At 41.3% G+C, this 19,879-nt stretch overlaps 1 protein-coding gene across 4 annotated transcripts in view; it reads right to left on the reverse strand.

Moving 5' to 3' along the window:
* LOC139161325 (ABC-type organic anion transporter ABCA8-like) overlaps window positions 1-19,879 on the reverse strand; it is a 95,349-nt gene that overhangs the window by 44,444 nt on the left and 31,026 nt on the right. For all 4 annotated transcript variants that reach the window (XR_011558093.1, XM_070740304.1, XM_070740303.1 and 1 more), the window contains 5 exons: window positions 17,710-17,829; window positions 15,462-15,645; window positions 10,144-10,307; window positions 8,736-8,863; window positions 1,705-1,842 (listed from right to left, as the gene is read on the reverse strand). Coding sequence is in view for 3 of the 4 variants with exons in the window: in XM_070740304.1 (XP_070596405.1) it covers window positions 1,705-1,842; window positions 8,736-8,863; window positions 10,144-10,307; window positions 15,462-15,645; window positions 17,710-17,829 (734 nt within the window). In the remaining variant the exon portion in view is untranslated. The remainder of the gene's footprint in view (window positions 1-1,704; window positions 1,843-8,735; window positions 8,864-10,143; window positions 10,308-15,461; window positions 15,646-17,709; window positions 17,830-19,879) is intronic.

The raw sequence follows: 19,879 nt of genomic DNA on the forward strand, positions 1-19,879 counted from the left end.
GGAGACTCTACTCAAAAAGAGGATAAATCAGCACCTAAAAAACAATAACTTATTGGACCCAAATCAGCATGGCTTTACTGAAGGCAAATCATGTCAGACTAATCTCATTGATTTCTTTGACTATGTCACAAAGGTGTTGGATGAAGGTGGTGCCGTGGATATTGCCTACCTGGACTTCAGCAAAGCCTTTGATATGGTTCCACATAAAGAGCTGATAGATAAATTAGTGAAGATTGGACTTAATCCCTGGATAGTTCAATGGATTTGCAGCTGGCTGAAGCGTAGACATCAGAGAGTTATTGTTAATGGCGAGTATTCTGAGCAGAGTCAGGTGACAAGCGGTGTGCCACAAGGGTCTGTTCTGGGTCCTATTCTTTTTAATATATTTGTGAGTGACATAGAGGAAGGTTTGGTAGGGAAGGTTTGCCTATTTGCCGATGACTCTAAAGTGTGCAATAGGGTTGATATTCCTGGAGGCGTCTATAATATGGTAAATGATTTAGCTTTACTAGATAAATGGTCTAAGCAATGGAAACTGAAGTTTAATGTTTCCAAATGTAAAATAATGCACTTGGGGAAAAGGAATCCTCAATCTGAGTATTGTATTGGCAGTTCTGTGTTGGCAAATACTTCAAAAGAAAAGGATTTAGGGGTAGTGATTTCTGACAGTCTCAAAATGGGTGAACAGTGCAGTCAGGCGGTAGGGAAAGCAAGTAGGATGCTTGGCTGCATAGCTAGAGGTATAACAAGCAGGAAGAGGGAGATTATGATCCCACTATATAGAATGATGGTGAGACCACATTTGGAATACTGTGTTCAGTTCTGGAGACCTCACCTACAAAAAGATATTGACAAAATTAAACGGGTCCAAAGACGGGCTACAAGAATGGTGGAAGGTCTTAAGCATAAAACGTATCAGGAAAGACTTAATGAACTCAATCTGTATAGTCTGGAGGACAGAAGGAAAAGGGGGGACATGATCGAAACATTTAAATATATTAAAGGGTTAAATAAGGTCCAGGAGGGAATTGTTTTTAATAGGAAAGTGAACACAAGAACAAGGGGACACAATCTGAAGTTAGTTGGGGGAAAGATCAAAAGCAACATGAGAAAATATTATTTTACTGAAAGAGTAGTAGATCCTTGGAACAAACTTCCAGCAGACGTGGTAGATAAATCCACAGTAACTGAATTTAAACATGCCTGGGATAAACATATATCCATCCTAAGATAAAATACAGAAAATAGTATAAGGGCAGACTAGATGGACCATGAGGTCTTTTTCTGCCGTCAGACTTCTATGTTTCTATGTTTCTATGAATATGTTAACTGGAAAGTGTAAAATCAATGTTATTTTTGTAAGAGACACACTATGCTCTCTTGCTTCAGGAGTAACTTTGTGGAACTCTATCAGACTTAACATAAATACTACTCTAGCTCTGTCACATGATTCTTCTTTTAACCACATACTATTGTGTCATTAAAACAACATTCATAAAATTCAACTTCCCCATGAATGACTAGGGACAACATTGCAGGAGATATTCCTTGAACATTTTAAGCACTCCCACCACTGATGCTTCCTTTACATTTACATAACGTCCTGAAAACTATGAATCGATTATATTGAAAAGTAAACAGGAATATTTTCCTAATGGTTCCTGCAGACAAAAAAGTCATTTGTTATTCCTCTGGATCACTTACTATGACAAATACATGATTCCAAGTTCGAAGATGGGCAGTAGAATTAAACATATGCAAAAATGCATTACTGATGGTGTTGACAAGCACAGGATAGCAGTTAGTTATCTCCATGTGGCAGATAAGTGTGAACCTGTATTTCTGAACCAAGGTAAAAAGTCAGAACACAAGGGACCCAAAATAAGAACATTTCTAAAGAATATAATTTACATAATTGTAAATTTAACTACTAATAAAAGTTATTTCATTTTTTTCTAATTTGAAAAAAGGCAAAAAATATGAATGCACTTTTTTAAAATTAAGGTCTAATTTGGTCTTTGAACTGAGATCTTAATTTCCTCCCAAAATATGTAGGATCATAACAAAGGATTAGGCAGGATCAGGACAAATTAGTAAGAGTATAATTATTTTATACTTTATGTACTTACAGACCTATTTTTTTTACTTTTCTCCTTATAGAATATTAAAAAATTCAATTTAGCAGTTACTATGGCCATTCACTGTGGCCAATATATTGTGGACCTCTGGCATACGTATGCTATGTCTTTTTTTAGAATGCAAAAGAAACCACTTGATCAATTAAAAAAAACAGATTTTAACATAGTAAAATAAAAATTCATTTGGTGGCCTGGGTCGCTAGAGCCAGCAGTGACCCAGGCTTGTCACACTCCCAAAATGCCCCTGAACATAGCACATGAAGGAGCGAACTGGCAATGAAGAAAAGACACCGCCCCCCCCGCTGATTTATACAATGTTGTTTGAATCCCTACTAGAAATACTATATACTTCTATTACTCTTGTTACTGTTACTGTTCTTTAGTATCTCTCTAGGATTTGGGGTCCATTTTCGATTATGGACCAAAAAGTAGTCTTCCTTTTCTTTTGTGTTGTTATGACTCTACTAAAGTACCAGAGGGTTTTCTTGAAGAGAAGTTATCATCTCTTCAGGCAGTTATATTAAATTCCTTGATAAATTCTCAGAAAGGTGGAAAAGAACTTATAATTACTATCAAGATTCCAAGGAATGACCCCATGTCAAAACTGAACTCCAAAGCTGATTCTCAAAGAACAGTTTTTATTTAGGAGACAACATTTTAGCATTAACTGGTGGAAAGCCAATTCTGAATTTTTCCAGACTTCCCACCTCATTAAAACTGAAAGTTTCACTTTTCCCCAAAACAATAAATCATATTGTCCAATCTGGGCACTGGCTGGTTAGCTGGCAATTCCTTCCTACACTTCCAGCCAACCAGCAGTTGGAATGATCTTGACCCAGGAATGAAGCAATTAATTTTCGTTACAAGTCCCACCTCCACTTTGGCTCCAAGCTTTGTCAAGCCTGAAGCCACATGAAATAATCTCAAATAGAAAACTACAGAAAAGGGAAAAACAACAACCCCATAGCCAGAACAGAATTGACAGGTTGCCCCCCTTCATCAGAAAGAACCCTCCTACAAAGAGAGTTGGAGTACAGTGGAGCATTACAGTGGTACCTCGAGATAAGAGTTTAATTCGTTCCGGACCTGGGCTCTTAAGTCGAGCAGCTCTTATCTCGAACGACTTTTCCCCATAGGAATTAATGTAAATAATTTTAATTGGTTCCAGCCCTCAAAAAACTCACAAAGTTAGTCTAAATTATGCAGAAAGACATGTTTTTAATGAAGAAATGTACATGTATATATAAATGAATAATGAAGTTTCTTTCACTTAACTTGTAAACTTTCTTAAACTTTTAAATTTACATATGTTCAAATTCTCTGCCACCCAATCCTGTAGGACAGAGGTCCCCAACCCTTTTTGCACCAGGGACCGGCTTTAAGCGATCAAGAGAGGAATGGGTGAATGAATGGACGGAGGGTGGGAAGGAAGGAAAGAGGGAAGGGACAGGAACAGAGGAAGGAAGCAAGGAAACTTATGAAAGGGGAGAGTAAGAGAGGAATGAGTGAAGGGAGGGAGGGATGGAAGAAGGTGGGAAGGAGAAAGAAAAGAAGAAATAGAGGAAGGGAAGGTAAAAGAGAGAAAGAAAAAGAGCAAGAAAGAAAGAAAGAAAGAAAGGGGGAAGGGACAGGAACAGAGGAAGGAAGCAAGGAAACTTATGAAAGGGGAGAGTAAGAGAGGAATGAGTGAAGGGAGGGAGGTAAGAAAGTGGGAAGGAGAAAGAAAAGAAGAAATAGAGGAAGGGAAGGTAAAAGAGAGAAAGAAAAAGAGCAAGCAAGCAAGCAAGCAAGCAAGCAAGAAAGAAAGAAAGAAAGAAAGAAAGAAAGAAAGAAAGAAAGAAAGAAAGGGGGAAGGGACAGGAACAGAGGCAGGAAGCAAGGAAACTTATGAAAGGGGAGAGTAAGAGAGGAATGAGTGAAGGGAGGGAGGGAGGGAGGGAAGAAGGTGGGAAGGAGAAAGAAAAGAAGAAATAGAGGAAGGGAAGGTAAAAGAGAGAAAGAAAAAGAGCAAGAAAGAAAGAAAGACAGAAAGAAAGGGGGAAGGGACAGGAACAGAGGAAGGAAGCAAGGAAACTTATGAAAGGGGAGAGTAAGAGAGGAATGAGTGAAGGGAGGGAGGTAGGGAAGAAGGTGGGAAGGAGAAAGAAAAGAAGAAATAGAGGAAGGGAAGGTAAAAGAGAGAAAGAAAAAGAGCAAGAAAGAAAGAAAGAAAGAAAGAAAGAAAGAAAGAAAGAAAGAAAGGGGGAAGGACAGGAACAGAGGAAGGAAGCAAGGAAACATATGAAAGGGGAGAGTAAGAGAGGAATGAGTGAAGGGAGGGAGGGAGGGTAGAAGGTGGGAAGGAGAAAGAAAAGAAGAAATAGAGGAAGGGAAGGTAAAAGAGAGAAAGAAAAAGAGCAAGAAAGAAAGAAAGAAAGAAAGGCAACTTCAAAGAAAGGCTCACTGAGCATCTCTCACTCTCTCTCTCTTTCTATCCCTCTCTTCCTCTCTCTCCCCCCCCCCTCTCTCTTTCTCTTTCTCTCCCCCTCCTGGACTCCCGGATCGCTCGCGTGTGGCAGCGAACATGCTTTGGGGGTTTAGCTGGGGAGGAGAAGTAGCACCTTCCAAACCCCCAAAGCATGTTCGCTGCCACACGATTTAGCCAGGAAAGGAGCGAAGGAACGTGGAGGATTGGGGAGCTGAAAACACCCGGTTTCAGCTTTCCAATCCTTCACTTTACTTCGCCGCTAAATCGTGTGGCAGTGAACATGCTTTGGGGGTTTAGCTGGGGAGGAGAAGTAGCACCTTCCAAACCCCCAAAGCATGTTCGCTGCCACACGATTTAGCGGCGAAGTAACGTGAAGGATTGGAAAGCTGAAACCGGGCGTTTTCAGCTCCCCAATCCTCCACGTTCCTTCGCTCCTTTCCTGGCTAAATCGTGTGGCAGTGAACATGCTTTGGGGGTTTGGAAGGTGCTACTTCTCCTCCCCAGCTAAACCCCCAAAGCATGTTCGCTGCCACACGATTTAGCGGCGAAGTAACGTGAAGGATTGGAAAGCTGAAACCGGGCGTTTTCAGCTTTCCAATCCTTCACGTTACTTCGCCGCTTGGAAGCTGGGAGGGGGGCGGAACGTCTTTGGCCACTTAGCTTTTCCGCCCCCCTCCCAGCTTCCAAGCGGCGAAGTAACGTGGAGGATTGGGGAGCTGAAAACGCCCGGTTTCAGCTTTCCAATCCTTCACGTTACTTCGCCGCTTGGAAGCTGGGAGGGGGGCGGAATGTCTTTGGCCACTTAGCTCTTCCGCCCCCCTCCCAGCTTCCAAGTGGCGAAGTAACGTGGAGGATTGGGGAGCTGAAAACGCCCGGTTTCAGCTTTCCAATCCTTCACGTTACTTCGCCGCTAAATCGTGTGGCAGCGAACATGCTTTGGGGGTTTAGCTGGGGAGGAGAAGTAGCACCTTCCAAACCCCCAAAGCATGTTCGCTGCCACACGATTTAGCGGCGAAGTAACGTGAAGGATTGGAAAGCTGAAACCAGGCGTTTTCAGCTCCCCAATCCTCCACGTTCCTTCGCTCCTTTCCTGGCTAAATCGTGTGGCAGCGAACATGCTTTGGGGGTTTGGAAGGTGCTACTTCTCCTCCCCAGCTAAACCCCCAAAGCATGTTCGGTGCCACATGATTTAGCGGCGAAGTAACGTGAAGGATTGGAAAGCTGAAACCGGGCGTTTTCAGCTTTCAAATCCTTCACGTTACTTCGCCGCTTGGAAGCTGGGAGGGGGGCAGAACGTCTTTGGCCACTTAGCTCTTCCGCCCCCCCTCCCAGCTTCCAAGCGGCGAAGTAACGTGGAGGATTGGGGAGCTGAAAACGCCCGGTTTCAGCTTTCCAATCCTTCACGTTACTTCGCCGCTTGGAAGCTGGGAGGGGGGCGGAACGTCTTTGGCCACTTAGCTCTTCCGCCCCCCTCCCAGCTTCCAAGCGGTGAAGTAACGTGGAGGATTGGGGAGCTGAAAACGCCCGGTTTCAGCTTTCCAATCCTTCACGTTACTTCGCCGCTAAATCGTGTGGCAGCGAACATGCTTTGGGGGTTTAGCTGGGGAGGAGAAGTAGCACCTTCCAAACCCCCAAAGCATGTTAGCTGCCACACGATTTAGCGGCGAAGTAACGTGAAGGATTGGAAAGCTGAAACCGGGCGTTTTCAGCTCCCCAATCCTCCACGTTCCTTCGCTCCTTTCCTGGCTAAATCGTGTGGCAGCGAACATGCTTTGGGGGTTTGGAAGGTGCTACTTCTCCTCCCCAGCTAAACCCCCAAAGCATGTTCGGTGCCACACGATTTAGTGGCGAAGTAACGTGAAGGATTGGAAAGCTGAAACCGGGCATTTTCAGCTTTCCAATCCTTCACGTTACTTCGCCGCTTGGAAGCTGGGAGGGGGGCGGAACGTCTTTGGCCACTTAGCTCTTCCGCCCCCTCCCAGCTTCCAAGCCGCATTCGCCTTCCTCCGCCGCCGTGGTTCCGAGTTGGGGGGTGGGTGCTGGCAAGTCCCCCAGGTTGGCTGCAGTCTTTTAAAACAGCCCCGCCGCTTCTCAGCTGACTCCTAAAGCGCGGAAGTTCGCCTTTGGCTTTTGGCTTCAGGAGTCAGCGGAGAAGCGGCGGGGCTGTTTTAAGAGACTGCAGCCGACCTGGGGGCTTGCCAGCACCCACGAAACCGCTGCTTATGCCGGGCGGCTTGCCTGGAACGCCAGCAATGCCGCCCGGCCGATTGCCGAGCGGGGGCGGGAGGAGGCAGCGCCGCACCGGACCCTTCAGGCCGCTCCACCCGGGTCGAGCCCCATCCCGGGCGGAGCGGCCTGAGGGGTCCGGGGGGGCGCTGCCTCCTCCCGCACCCCGCCCCCACTCGGCAATCGGCCCGGTGGCATTGCTGGCGTTCCAGGCGAGCCGCCCGGCATAAACAGCGGTTTCGTGCCTCGGGCCGGGCAGACAAGAGGTCTGGCGCTCCCACAGGGAAGGGAAAAGGCGGTGGCTTAAGCCCTTCCCTGTGCTTTGGAAGCCGCCGAACGCCGTCAGAGGGGCGCGTCAGCGGCGGGAGCCGGACCCGGCCGCCGCCCCCCCCTAGCAGAAGCCAAGCCCCCCCCCAGCCGAGCCTGGTGGCAAGCTCGCCCCCAACCCCCGAGATCGAGCGCACGAAGAGGCATCTCTCGCCTTCTGCCGCTGGCCGCCCGCTCTCTTTCACCCAGCGCTGCTTTGGAAGGCGTGACGGGAAGAAGGAAAGCACGGCGGGCGGCCAGCGGCAGAAGGCGAGAGATGCCTCTTCGATGTGCGCGGACCCCCCCACCCCCAGCAGAAGCCAAGGACCCCCAGAGTGGGGCAGCAGGGGAGGCGACCGCCTCTCCACTCACCAACTGCCGGGATAGGAGCCGAGAAGAGCCGGGCTGGTTTACTTTCCTTCCTTTCCGGAGTGAGCCACTCGAACAAAGCGTCACGCCCCCCTGACGCTTTTGGCGGCAAAAGAGCCCAGCGTCGCTTCGGAAGCCGCCGAAAGCGTCAGGGGGGCGTGATGCTTTATTCGGCTCTGCATCAGCTCGGGAAGGAAGCAAAGCAAGCCAGCCCGGCTCTTCTCGGCTCGTATCCCGGATTTGAGCTCGGGAGTCGAGCAAAAATTTCTCTCCTCTCCCAGCTCGTATCTCGAGTAGCTCGTAAGTAGAGCTGCTCGTATGTCGAGGTTCCACTGTATTCCTAACCTCTTCCCCCTCCCCCAGGAAGACCTTTCAGTTTTTGGGGGTACATCATGGAATTGCTTTACTAGGCTATCTGCATTCACCTTCCAACTCTTCACCCAAGTGGCCTCCGAAATGGGGTATCCCTTCAAGTGCAACAAATACTGCAAATGACCCCTATATACCCTTGAGTCTAAGATCTTATTTACCTTGTAATGTGTTTGATTCTTGATTACAAGTGCTTGGATGGTGCCCAGTTTGCTGATTGGACTTGGGAACTCACTGCCGACTTTAATAGGCTACTGTGAAAAACCAAATGCACTTTGCCTAGTAACCTGGGGAGTTTGAGTTGTACAATGACCGGGTTGGTTACTTTCACTATAGGGAATGGCCCTAAAACTTCAAACCAAGTTTCTTCAAAGCTAGTTTTAACTTTAAGTCCTTTGTGGATCCCCCATCTTATATTGTGGTTGCAGAGATTGTTTCTTGTTGGCCTGCTCTTTATGGGATTTTGCTGCCTCCCTTATAGCTTGCTTGGTATTTACACATGCTTTTTTCAACAACTTCATCAATTTCACCAGTGACTCCATGTTAGTGGTGACTTGGGAAGGAGTCAGGCCAGTACTACTGTGTCCCACATTGTTGTATGCTACCTCATGGTAGTAACTCTGCTGAGATTGTTTCCTGATAGTTGACAAAGCACTTCAAATATTGCTCCACTATGGCAGAACAGTTTCGGAGCCAGCAGTTGGAATGTCCAAGAATGAACCAGTTTGTTTTAATTAGAAACAGCCCCCCCCCCTTTTGGTTTTAAGCTTTGTCAAGCCTGAAGCCATGTGAAAGAATGTAGAAAACTACAGAAAAGGGAAAAAAGGGGGAGACAGAACAGTTTCGGAGCTGGCAGTTACCTTGTTTTCAATGTCTACTTTTATGGCCCCATTGTGAACCAGCTGGTCACTGACTATGTCACCAGAGATGACGTCCATCAGGATGTTTTGACTTTTCAGTGCCTGGATAAAATTATCAATTTTTTCACCTGGAAAAGAAAAAAAATGATAAAATGAATTTGCAGAGCAAACAGAGAGCATCCAAACAATGAACAATACGGAATTTAAATGAAATTATATCTGTAAAGCCATTAGGATGGAAAAATATTGGCCTCCAAATGTTGCTGAATGAAATTTCTCAGCCAGCATAATCCTCCTTAATGAAGCTCATATAAGGTACATTTCTTACACACTGACTTTATGTTTTTAAGCAGTAATTTAGATTTGTTGTAAATTGTTTTCACTTTGTTGTGAGCCGCCCCGAGTCTGCGGAGAGGGGCGGCATACAAATCTAAATAATAAATAATAAATAAATAATAAATGATAATATAATTCAGTAGGTATTGTCTCTAGGAAATTAAATATGCTGAGGGCGCCAATCACTATAAGAAGATACACAACTTTAGAAGGAACAATTTTAGAAAGGTTTTCTAATTATTGAGTTGTCCATGTTGCTTAATACAGTATTTTATGAATGATAAGCTGGTTTCTAAATGCCTTTTAAGAATAAGAGAGATTGCACAATTTGCTCAATGAACTGACCCTCCACTGCAGTATAGACATTTTCTGCTCCTCTTTTTAAAATTTGTGTTTTGCAAACTAGCACTAAGGGCAGAGATTCCCAATTTGAAAATCATAAATTGTGGTACTTATGCATTTTAGATATTTTAAGCCAACAAACTGCTGAATTCTAAATTGCTAAAACATGGTTGAAACTGTTTTGGAGCAAAATGTATCCTAGCTCAGCAAAGGAATGGGAGGGAATCTCCTTTTAGATTTATTGTACTGTACCTGAGCTAAACTTTTTGTTATAGTTCAGGTATCCTCTTGAGGTTTCAGTGTGAGATTCAATTTCTTTGTCACCCAATCCCCTCTCTGTCTTTTTTGCCTTTTCTTTCTTTGGCTGGTAGAAAGGGGTTGGATCTCCAAGCATAAACCACTTGGATTCATCCTGATTTTCTCCAATCAGATCATTTTAAAATAAGACTGTGCCCAAAGTTCTTAAAAGTGGTATTATTTAGCAATGCCTATGAACAGAGATGGTTCAGTTTAGAATTCTACTAGGTCTTACTCTTGTATCCTGAAGCTAAATATAAAAAAATCAGTAAGGCACCAACTATCTCACCAGTCTCTGACTTTATTCTTCAGCAGGTTTAAGTTCAGCTCATGTTCATGAGAAAGTTCTTAAGCCAATTTAGGAGCCAACAGAATTGAACCCCAGTTAGGAATATCATAAAACAATGTCTCAAATTTTGTTTTGCATTCTTACCTGTATTATTAAGGACCAGAAGTCCTGATGTCCATTTGAAAGACTGTTTCCCTGGCTCAAAATAAAGCCCAGGATGAATCTCTTCATAGTGAAGATTGGACGAAAGAGCATAGCTTGCAAGTTGGAAAATATAAGGTGATGATAAAACTGCAGTAAGTAGTAGCCTATGATAATGAAATACTGATTAAGTATAGGAAAAAAGTGAAGTTTGATCAGTTCCATTCCATTGCATTTATAACATTAGGCATTATAGAGCAGAAACATTTGATAATGAATGAAGTGTGTTATCAGAATTCTTGAAGGACTGGAGAGCAACTTCAGTCATCCATAAAGATTCCTATTTACTGTATTTTTCTGAGTATAAGACACACCTTAGTTTTGGAGGGGAAAATAGAGGAAAAAGTCTACCTACCAGGTATTTATCTGGCTAGCGTTCTTAGTCTGGTCAAATTCAGCAGATCATTTTATCCCTTGGTTAGGGCTGGAAAAAAATCTTATTCAGAGGGCATAGCACTGAAACCAAGCCTACAAAGACTTAGGGCTGGGAAAAAAACCTTCAGAGTAAGAATGAAAAAATCCTGCAAATCGGGAAGGTTGTTAGCACCTTGTTAGGGTTGAAACAAACTTTTTTAAATGGGAATAGCAATGAAAACAAGTTTGCAAAAGACTTAGGGCTAGAAAAAAACTTCAGAATAGTAATGAAAAAATCCTGAAAGCTGAGAAGATCATTAGCACCTCATTAGGGCTCGGGAAAAAAACTTGGAAAAAGCTACATTCGGACCATAAGATGCACCCAAATTTTCAGCCTCTTTTTGGGGGGGGGGGGTGTGTGCATCTTATACTCTGAAAAATACGGTATATCAAAGTTTTAAAATGTTTTGTCAGATTGCACACAGTGTGACTATTTTTGAGACAATCCAGGAGCAAAATACAACAAACATATAGTAGTTTATTTACAAGGAATATATATACTGCTCAAAAAATAAAGGGAACACTCAAATAACACATCATAAATCTGAATGAATGAAATGTTCTCATTGAATACTTTGTTCTGTACAAAGTTGAATGTGCAAAAGTTGAAACATCATTACCCTGATATGTCTTTAAGAAGCAAAGTAGTTTTGTTAAAGTAGAAACCAAAGTAGATGTTTACTACTTGCTGAGATCTCCTTTTCTGTGCTCTGTATATAGAAGGAAGCCGTAAACAAATCCTAAAAATTACTTTGGTCAGATCTACCAACACTACAGTAATCTTCTGGGGAATTTCATTGAATGAATATTCTATTCATAACTAAGTACAGGTAGTCCTCACCTTACAACCACAATTGAGCCCAAAATGTAATTTATTAAGTGAGTTTTGCCCCAGTTTACAACCCTTCTTCCTATAGTTGTTAAATGAATCATGGCAGTTGTTCAGATAGTTATACATTTGTTAACTATCTAATGTAATCATTGACTTTGTGTTAGAGCTTCCAGAAATCCAAGGCACCAACTATCTCACCAGTAAAGAATTCAGTAGGATTTGTTTATAAAATAAATTTCTTTATATACAGTAATAGAAAGCATGATGCATGTATACAATACCCATGGAGCAGAAACCAGAACCAGAAATCACAGAAGCACAGAATCAGCATAATAATCTATATATCTATCTCTATTTCTACCCCTATTTATATCTCTATATTTATTTATTTTTGTAGATTTTCATGGGTACAGATATGAAGGTCTTGGCATATTTGGGTTTCATCCCGTGTAAGTTTCAGAGATTCCTGGTGACGTTTTGACAAGGTCCCACTCATCATCTTCAGGCTGGTGCTTTTGGCTTTGTGCTAGGGTGAACAAAGCGTGATCTGAGCTGCCTTTCCTCTACAAATATTGGTTGGTGGGTGTGGAGTGCTGGCTCGGCTGCTGCAAGATGTGTTGAAACTTCCTGGTTAGTTGGTGGGATAACACTTTGAGTAATTGATGTAATTGATGTATGCTGATTAGTTGATGCTTGCAGAGTAGGGGGGATATCCTGAGTAGTTGGAGCCTGCAGACTAGTCAGATGTTTTATAATGCATGTCTGTGGTGTAACATCCTGGGTTTTGGTTTGGCTGCGAGTTTGTTTTCTGGTCATGTGTTTATGGTGTGTGTCAGTTTGTTTTGGGTGTGTGTCAGAGAGGGGTGCAGCAGTTTATTTATTAATTGGATTAATTGGAGTTGAAGGCGCTGCTGTGGTTTGGCTTCTCAGTGGTGGTTGTATTTGGTCTGTAAGTTGGGTGTGGGTTTGGGTCTGGTGAGGGTGATTGGTGGTGGTATCCTCTGTTGTTCTGGGTCTGGTTTTAGTTTTCATGTCTGGGATACGTTTCCAGATGTCTGATAGCATCACGTTTATTCATATTGTGGGGGTGTTTTTCAATTTCAAAGAAGCAATATAAATATGCCAGCTCTAGGCTGGGGTAGAGTAAGTGCTGGGGTAGTTTGGAAGCATAGCAAGGAAAATGAAGTTCAGTGATACCTCTACCTACAAACACCTCTACTTATGAACTTTTCTAGATAAGAACCAGGTGTTCAAGATTTTTTTGCCTCTTCTCAAGAACCATTTTCCACTTACCAACCTGAGCCTTCAAAACTGTAACTGGAAAAGGTAGGAAGAAGCCTCAGTGGTGCCTCTCTGGGAATCTCCTGGAAGGAAACAGTGCCTCCACCTTCCCTGTGGTTTCCCTAATTGCATGCATTATCTGCTTTTACATTGATTCCTATGGGGAAAATCGCTTCTTCTTACAAACATTTTTATTTAAGAACCTGGTTAGGGAACAAATTAAGTTCGTAAGTAGAGGTATCACTGTAGCTGGAACAATTGATTAATGCCCCCTATCCCACGGGGTGAAATGGCTGTGGGAGCCTGGAGTCTCCCCTCTGCGTTGGGGGGGGGGCTCTGTCTGGGGGTTCTGTTTCTCTTGAACCAGACTCAATCCTCCCTGGAGGGGAGGTGACACAGGGGACACTACAGAGGGTCTGGTTAGGGGTTGGCATACCCCACCAGATGAATCGGCCTAGTCTTGCGCCGGCGGTGGTGTGAAGCCAGCCAGGCAGCCATTCCTGAGCAGGCACCAGATGCGGAGACAATGGAAAACAAGTGGTAACACCTGGAAAGAGGATGATTCAAAGCACTGGCAAGGTGAAGAAAAGATCAAATGATGTGCTGGTGAGTGAGGACGGCCAAAAGGATTTCAAATTTATTTTTTTAATATTTTTATTTTTAACGGAACTAAAGTTCCTGGAAATGGAAGCAGAAGTGGCTATTTAGTGATGGGGCGAATAGCAAAAAAAGCTTCAGAATGCAGCAAACTGCCCAAGATCGGATTACTAAGAGGTTTAACGATTTTCAATTTGGATTGTTAAATTGGAGACTAAATTACTTCTTTCTTATTTTTATTATATTTTTATTTATTTATTTATTTTATTATTTAGATTTGTATGCCGCCCCTCTCCGCAGACTCGGGGCGGCTTTATGGAAGCTATTTTATTTTAGCTTTATGGAAGCTATTTTCTCTTTCTTTTTTACATTAAATGAAGAGGAGTATTTTACACTGAGAGATATGAAAGACTGCCATCTTTTGGTTGGAGGACCTATTGCAAGGAGTTATTGTAAAGATGTTTCTAACAGATGCTGGCATTGGTGGAGGTGTTATGGCTACATATTTATTTTTGTGAAGAAAGGAGGTCGTCAGCTTCAGTTTGGAAGGAGGGAATTTTTGAGAGATGAGATAACTGAACTGACTGAGGATACATTGGAAAATATTACCGGAAAAGAAGCTTAAGGTACTATAAGGAATATGGATATGGAAAATACAGATGGCAGCAGTAGTGTTAAAAAGAAGAAGTCTGAGTCTTACTATAAAGTTATAAATCTACAAAAGAATAAGACTATGCAAAATGATGAACTGGAATTATGGGAACTAAATAATGAATTTTAAATTTAATTGGAATTTTATTATAGGAAAATACATGGGAAAAATGAATATAGAAATGGGTGATAGGATTGGGAAATATGGAGGGGAAGTGAATCTGCAAGAAATATGTTATGTATGTAACAATGTTCAATTAAGATGTGTTTTGTTTTTTAATTTTTTAGGGATAAACAATATAAAAATGGAATGATAAAATAAGGAAGAGAAAATTGAAAATGGTTATGATTATTAAGAATGATTAATATTTTTAATATCTTTAGTATGAGTAGGAGAAAGGTGGAAAATTTTGAGAAGGAATCTCATATGTGAGAAGGTTTAATCAAAAGATAAGATTGCTGATAAGATAGGCAAAGTCTATGAGAATAAGGTATGTGGATGAATTATGATAATTATGATATAATGGGATATAGGATTTCTAAAATTCTATTATTAAAATAAGAAATAATGTTGATTACAATGGTTGTCTGCTATTCTTTTTTCTAAGAAAGTTTTCTAACATAAAATATGGTTTAGGTTTAATTATAAGATAAGCAAATATCATGTAATTATGTATAAGGATGAATTATAATATAATGGGATAATAGAATTATCAAAGTAAGAAATAAGAAATAATGATGATTATAATGGATGATTTTTATCTTTTTTTATCTTTAAGGAAGTTTATTAATGATGATATGTAACATCGATTCTAGGAATACTATAACTACAAAATCTAAGTAAGGTTTTGGAGTTTGGATTATAATATGTAGTTTATGGCTTTCTGTAAATGTGCAGAAAGTTATAAATTATGTTAATACAAAATGGAGTGGGTATGATGTCTATATTACGGTTACAGTGATTTATTTTTGATTAGGTTATGAGGTTTTTATTTGATTAGAAAAGAAGCAACTTAAAAATTGTATTAGTTAATAGCACTTAAAATATACAAAAGAAATTTGAGTAATTATTCTTGTCCAGATGTCAATTGTATTTGAGGCAGCATTGGATCGATCATGAATACCACAGTTAAAAGAAAATATTATTGTAATGTATTTTCAGATTGATGGTATGTTATTTTGCATATGTCATTGGAGTGAAAAATAAAAAAAATTCTTGCCTTGCATGCCCCCTATCTGAGATCATTTTTCTCTTTCCAAACTTAGAAGGAGAAATGCGAAATATCATTAACTTCTCTTGAACTTTCTTCTAACCACTGTAGGTTTGCAACTTTGAAGGGTTACTAAAACCTGTTTTTTCTTTACCTTACTCAAGGTTAATGGAGGCAAATTTACTCTGTAATCAGAGCCTATGATCTAGTCTTCCATACTAGTCTTTTGCATTAAATATAAAATGGATAAATTGGTTTTTTTTAAAGACACTCACAAGGCTCCCCATATTTTGCCCTCTCTTTTGAGACTTAGAAAGTGCATTCTTGCAATGGCGTAAACTTGTTGTCTCCAGAGCTCTGTGCCTTTCATGGTCACCTTTCCCATGTCTGAGAGCATCAGCTGATCCTGTTCTGTTTCATCCTTCCCAGCCGCTTCCCCTCCATGAAGAATTCCATAATCTAAAAGCATTTTCAAAGTCAAACCATTATTTTAAGTCCAACTGAAGGAAAATCTTGTTTATCCATGCTTGCTCTGTCCCCTTACCACATCCTATTCTTCCTATTGGCTATCTCACCTGTTACTGAAAGATCAGTCCAGCACAGGAACTTGCAACCTTAAACACTCCAAGAGTCACTTGGGCCCGTTTCCCATAGAAAACAAAACACTAGGACCCACAAAACCAAGGTGTGCATGGCCAACTTGATGTTACTCACTCCCACCCAGTCACATGACAAACTGCCCCTCCCAGACATGCCTCTCTTGGTTTTTTTGTCTCCCCATGTTTTCTATGGGAAATAGGTATTGCCCTATCTCTATCCCTTTCCCTCTCTCATCTCCCTCTCTCACCCCTCCCTCCAGTGATGGGCTCCTATGGGTACGGTCAGGAATGCAGTACTGGTAGCAAAATTTGGAACTCCACCCCAGAGCACCCAATTTGCACTGAAAGATGTTGAAGGAAAATGCATAAGCGGTGTGGTAGTAAAAATTTTGGTAGCCAGAACTGTTCCTTTTAGGCATTTTTAGACAGAAATTAAATAAAGAAGACAGATACCTTATTATCCAAATACTGACTGCCGCTAGACTAACATATGCCCAACAATGGAAAAAAGAAGATATCCCGACAAATTTAACTATTATCAGTAAAATTATGGAATGCGCTGAATTATCCAAAATAACAATGGAAATACAAAACAAAAATGATTCTGAGTTCTACAAGGCCTGGGAGAAATGGTACAGATGGCTATCTAATCTTAAAAATAATAAAACAGAAACCAACTAAAACTCCTTATCCTACACCAAAAGAAAAATATATACAATAAAAATACCGACTAAAATCAAAACACACGCTCTGTCTAAGTTTAATCCAACCGATATCTATCGACAACCTACTAACAACATAACTCACAAGTATCTTTAATACACAAACTTAATAAATATAACCAAAACTAAGTTGTCAAAATATATACGCCTGCTATCTAGCAGGTACTACCCCCCCTCCCTTATCCCATCTAAAACTTCTACTATATCATCTATCTCTTAACACATATATCAAAGCACTACTTTATCCTTAAATTAACACATTTCATAGATATGAGATTAAATAATTACGAATACTGAATACAATGTAAATATCTATAGATAAATGCTTGAAATGAATATACAACAATTTATATATGTAATTATGTAAAAAGATCTCTTGTTTTGCACCCCTCTTATTCTTTTTGTATTCCTATTCCCCTTCCCCATTCTTAATAAATTAATAAAGTATATTTTTAAAAAAATTAAAAAAAATTGGTAGCCCATCAGTGCCTCCCGCTCATCTCTTTCTCCCTCTCTGTCTATTTCCTTCTTGCTTTTTCTCACTAAAAAGTACAGTATTTTAGCTCTCTCTCTCTGTCTCATCTATCCGCCGTGAGATAGAGGGGAGAAGAGAGAGTGCTGCCAGGGGTAAGTGGGGCAGGGAATGGGCTCCAGAAGGAGGAGGGAATCCAATCTCCCCCATTGTGAAGGTGGTGTGAGAGAAATGGCAGGACATGAAGGGGGTATTGGGTCTTCCCTCCAGCTGGGCTATTGTGTTCGGCACTCAGCAGGGGAAGGGAGCAGTTCTCCATGCCACCCCCTTCTTTCTCTTGGCTCCGCCAACAAGGGAGGAAGAAGGCCAGGCTTGGGGGATGGCACCCACACAGAAAGATCCACTCCCTTCATTCTCTTCCAGCAGTCTTTGCAACAGCAAATCTCCCAGGTGGAATGCTATTGCTGCACAAAGGCAAATGCAGGGATGCACAAAGGCTCCAACCATGCCACTGCCACAATAGGACGATGGCTCTTTTATCCCTCTCCCATGACAGGATGATAGGGAACCAGGGCAGAGGGCCCAAAGAGCCCCCTGCAGCTCTGGAGCTGCAGATTACTGAGCCCCAGTCTAGCACCTTCCTTGAGTTTTCTGATAGTTCTCTGCCCAAATACACCATTTTCTCAGCAGGAAGCCTGAAAATAATACAATACTGAAAACAATACTCTACCTTCTTCCTTCATATTTTCATTTCCTTCTAGCCTCAAGAAGACATCTTCCAGAGTCGTCATGGTAACTCCATAATTAATGACCCCTAGGTTTCTTTGAAGATCCATATCACAGAACAAATCTATGTGTTGGGCAAGATAAAACATATCTATTGACACATTCTTTCCACTTAAAGGAAAGGAGAAAATACTCGTTGGAATTTTGTGTAATTTCATTTAATTGAAAGAAAGTGAAATGTTAGGTGAACTGTTCTTAAGATTTGCTTTTAATGTTTACTTCCTGAGCCTATGAAAAACCAGTTGTAATATGATTGAGAAAATTAATCAATATATCCAAAGTGACACCTTTTCAGAAACATAAAAACAATCAATCCAATAAAGGTAAAGTTCATTTTAAAAATTTGGTTTATTTCACTCTACCTACAGAATCTTTTTTAAAAAAAATACTATTCTTTGTTTATAAAGTGATTGTTCGTAAACCAAAAGATAACACTGTCTCTTGACTGCCCAGGACAGAAAAAGAGATTTAAAATATAATGGAAGTTTTTATTTACTAATTAATAGACAATGGTATTATGTGATTATATAAAAAGCAGACTAATTTAATAAGAAGTATGCTGGTTAATTTAGTGCAGAAACTTCATCAAAGGATTGTGAAATGGACATTAGATAATATGCTAGCATTTTTAAAAGAAAATCCATTGAAATCATTGTATTCTTTAATATATTCATTCCTCCCAAAGCAACTTTATTTCAGTAGATCACTAAAAAGTACAGTATTTGGAAGATACATATTAATTTAAACTGAGCCTGGGAATAAACTGAGCTCCTCCTGTCTTAGCTTATACCAAGGAAGAAGTATATATATATTTTCTCTCTCGAACCACCCTGGTATATCCTACTATGAGAGGGAGCGTACTGCTTCCCTTTTGCCTCTCAGCCCCCCCAGAGGCCATATCCAAGCCAGTTAAATTTTTATAGCCAACAAACTATATTCTATGTGTAACATATTTTTGCTGATAAGGAAGTGTAGGTGTGTGTGTGTATATATACATATATACACCAGAACAAGGCCGAAATAGCGCTATCCTAGTCTCCCTTAATTTTAAATATTCAGCAAAAATATGTGATATATATATATATGTGTGTGTGTGGGTGTGTGTGTTTCCGTAGATTTTCACGGGTACAGGTATGACGGTCTTGGTATATTCGGGTTTCTTCCCGTGTAGGATTTGGAAATTTCTGGCGACGTTTCGACGAGGTCTCACTCGTCATCTTCAGGCTGGTGTTTCTGTCCTTGTTCTCAGGCGAACACTGCGAGACCTGAGCTGCATTCCTTCTATAAATACTGGTGGCTGGGTGTGGTGTGATGGCTCAGCAATTGCCTGCTGTGTAGAAACTTCCTGGTGAGTCAGTGGGGTAACAATTGGGGTCGTTGATGTAGCTGAGGTATGCTGATTAGTTAATGGTTGTAGATTAGGCGTGATATCCTGAGTAGTTGAAACTTGCAGGCTACTTGATTGTTTTACAATGTGTGTTCTGAGTCTGGTTTCTATGACTGGGATACGTTTGAGGGCTGGTTTCCAGATGTCTGGTAAGTGAGAGGTATCATCCCGCTTGTTCATATTTTGGGGATGTTTTTCTATCTCGATGGCTTCCATGATTATTCTTTTGCTGTAGTGTTCTGTTTTGGAAATTAATTTGGTACTGTCGAAATCAATTTCATGTCCTGTAGCTTTGACGTCAACTACTCAGGATATCACGCCTAATCTACAACCATTAACTAATCAGCATACCTCAGCTACATCAACGACCCCAATTGTTACCCCACTGACTCACCAGGAAGTTTCTACACAGCAGGCAATTTTACAACAGCACGAAGCTTGGAAACTTCAGCCTGATGATGGTGGATGTGATTTCACCGAAACGTCGCATAAACATGCAAAATATTACACAGGGCAAAACCCGAACTCAGAACAATCTACATACATATACCCGTGAAAATTTACGAAAACAAATATCTTACCTCTACGGGGAGGACACTTTCCTACTTCCATTTTACAACAGCACGAAGCTTGGAAACTTCAGCCTGATGAAGGTGGATGTGATTTCACTGAAACGTCGCATAAACATGCAAAATATTACACAGGGCAAAACCCGAACTCAGAACAA

The sequence above is a fragment of the Erythrolamprus reginae genome, chromosome 2, assembly GCF_031021105.1.
Source record: "Erythrolamprus reginae isolate rEryReg1 chromosome 2, rEryReg1.hap1, whole genome shotgun sequence".
Taxonomy (NCBI): domain Eukaryota; kingdom Metazoa; phylum Chordata; class Lepidosauria; order Squamata; family Dipsadidae; genus Erythrolamprus; species Erythrolamprus reginae.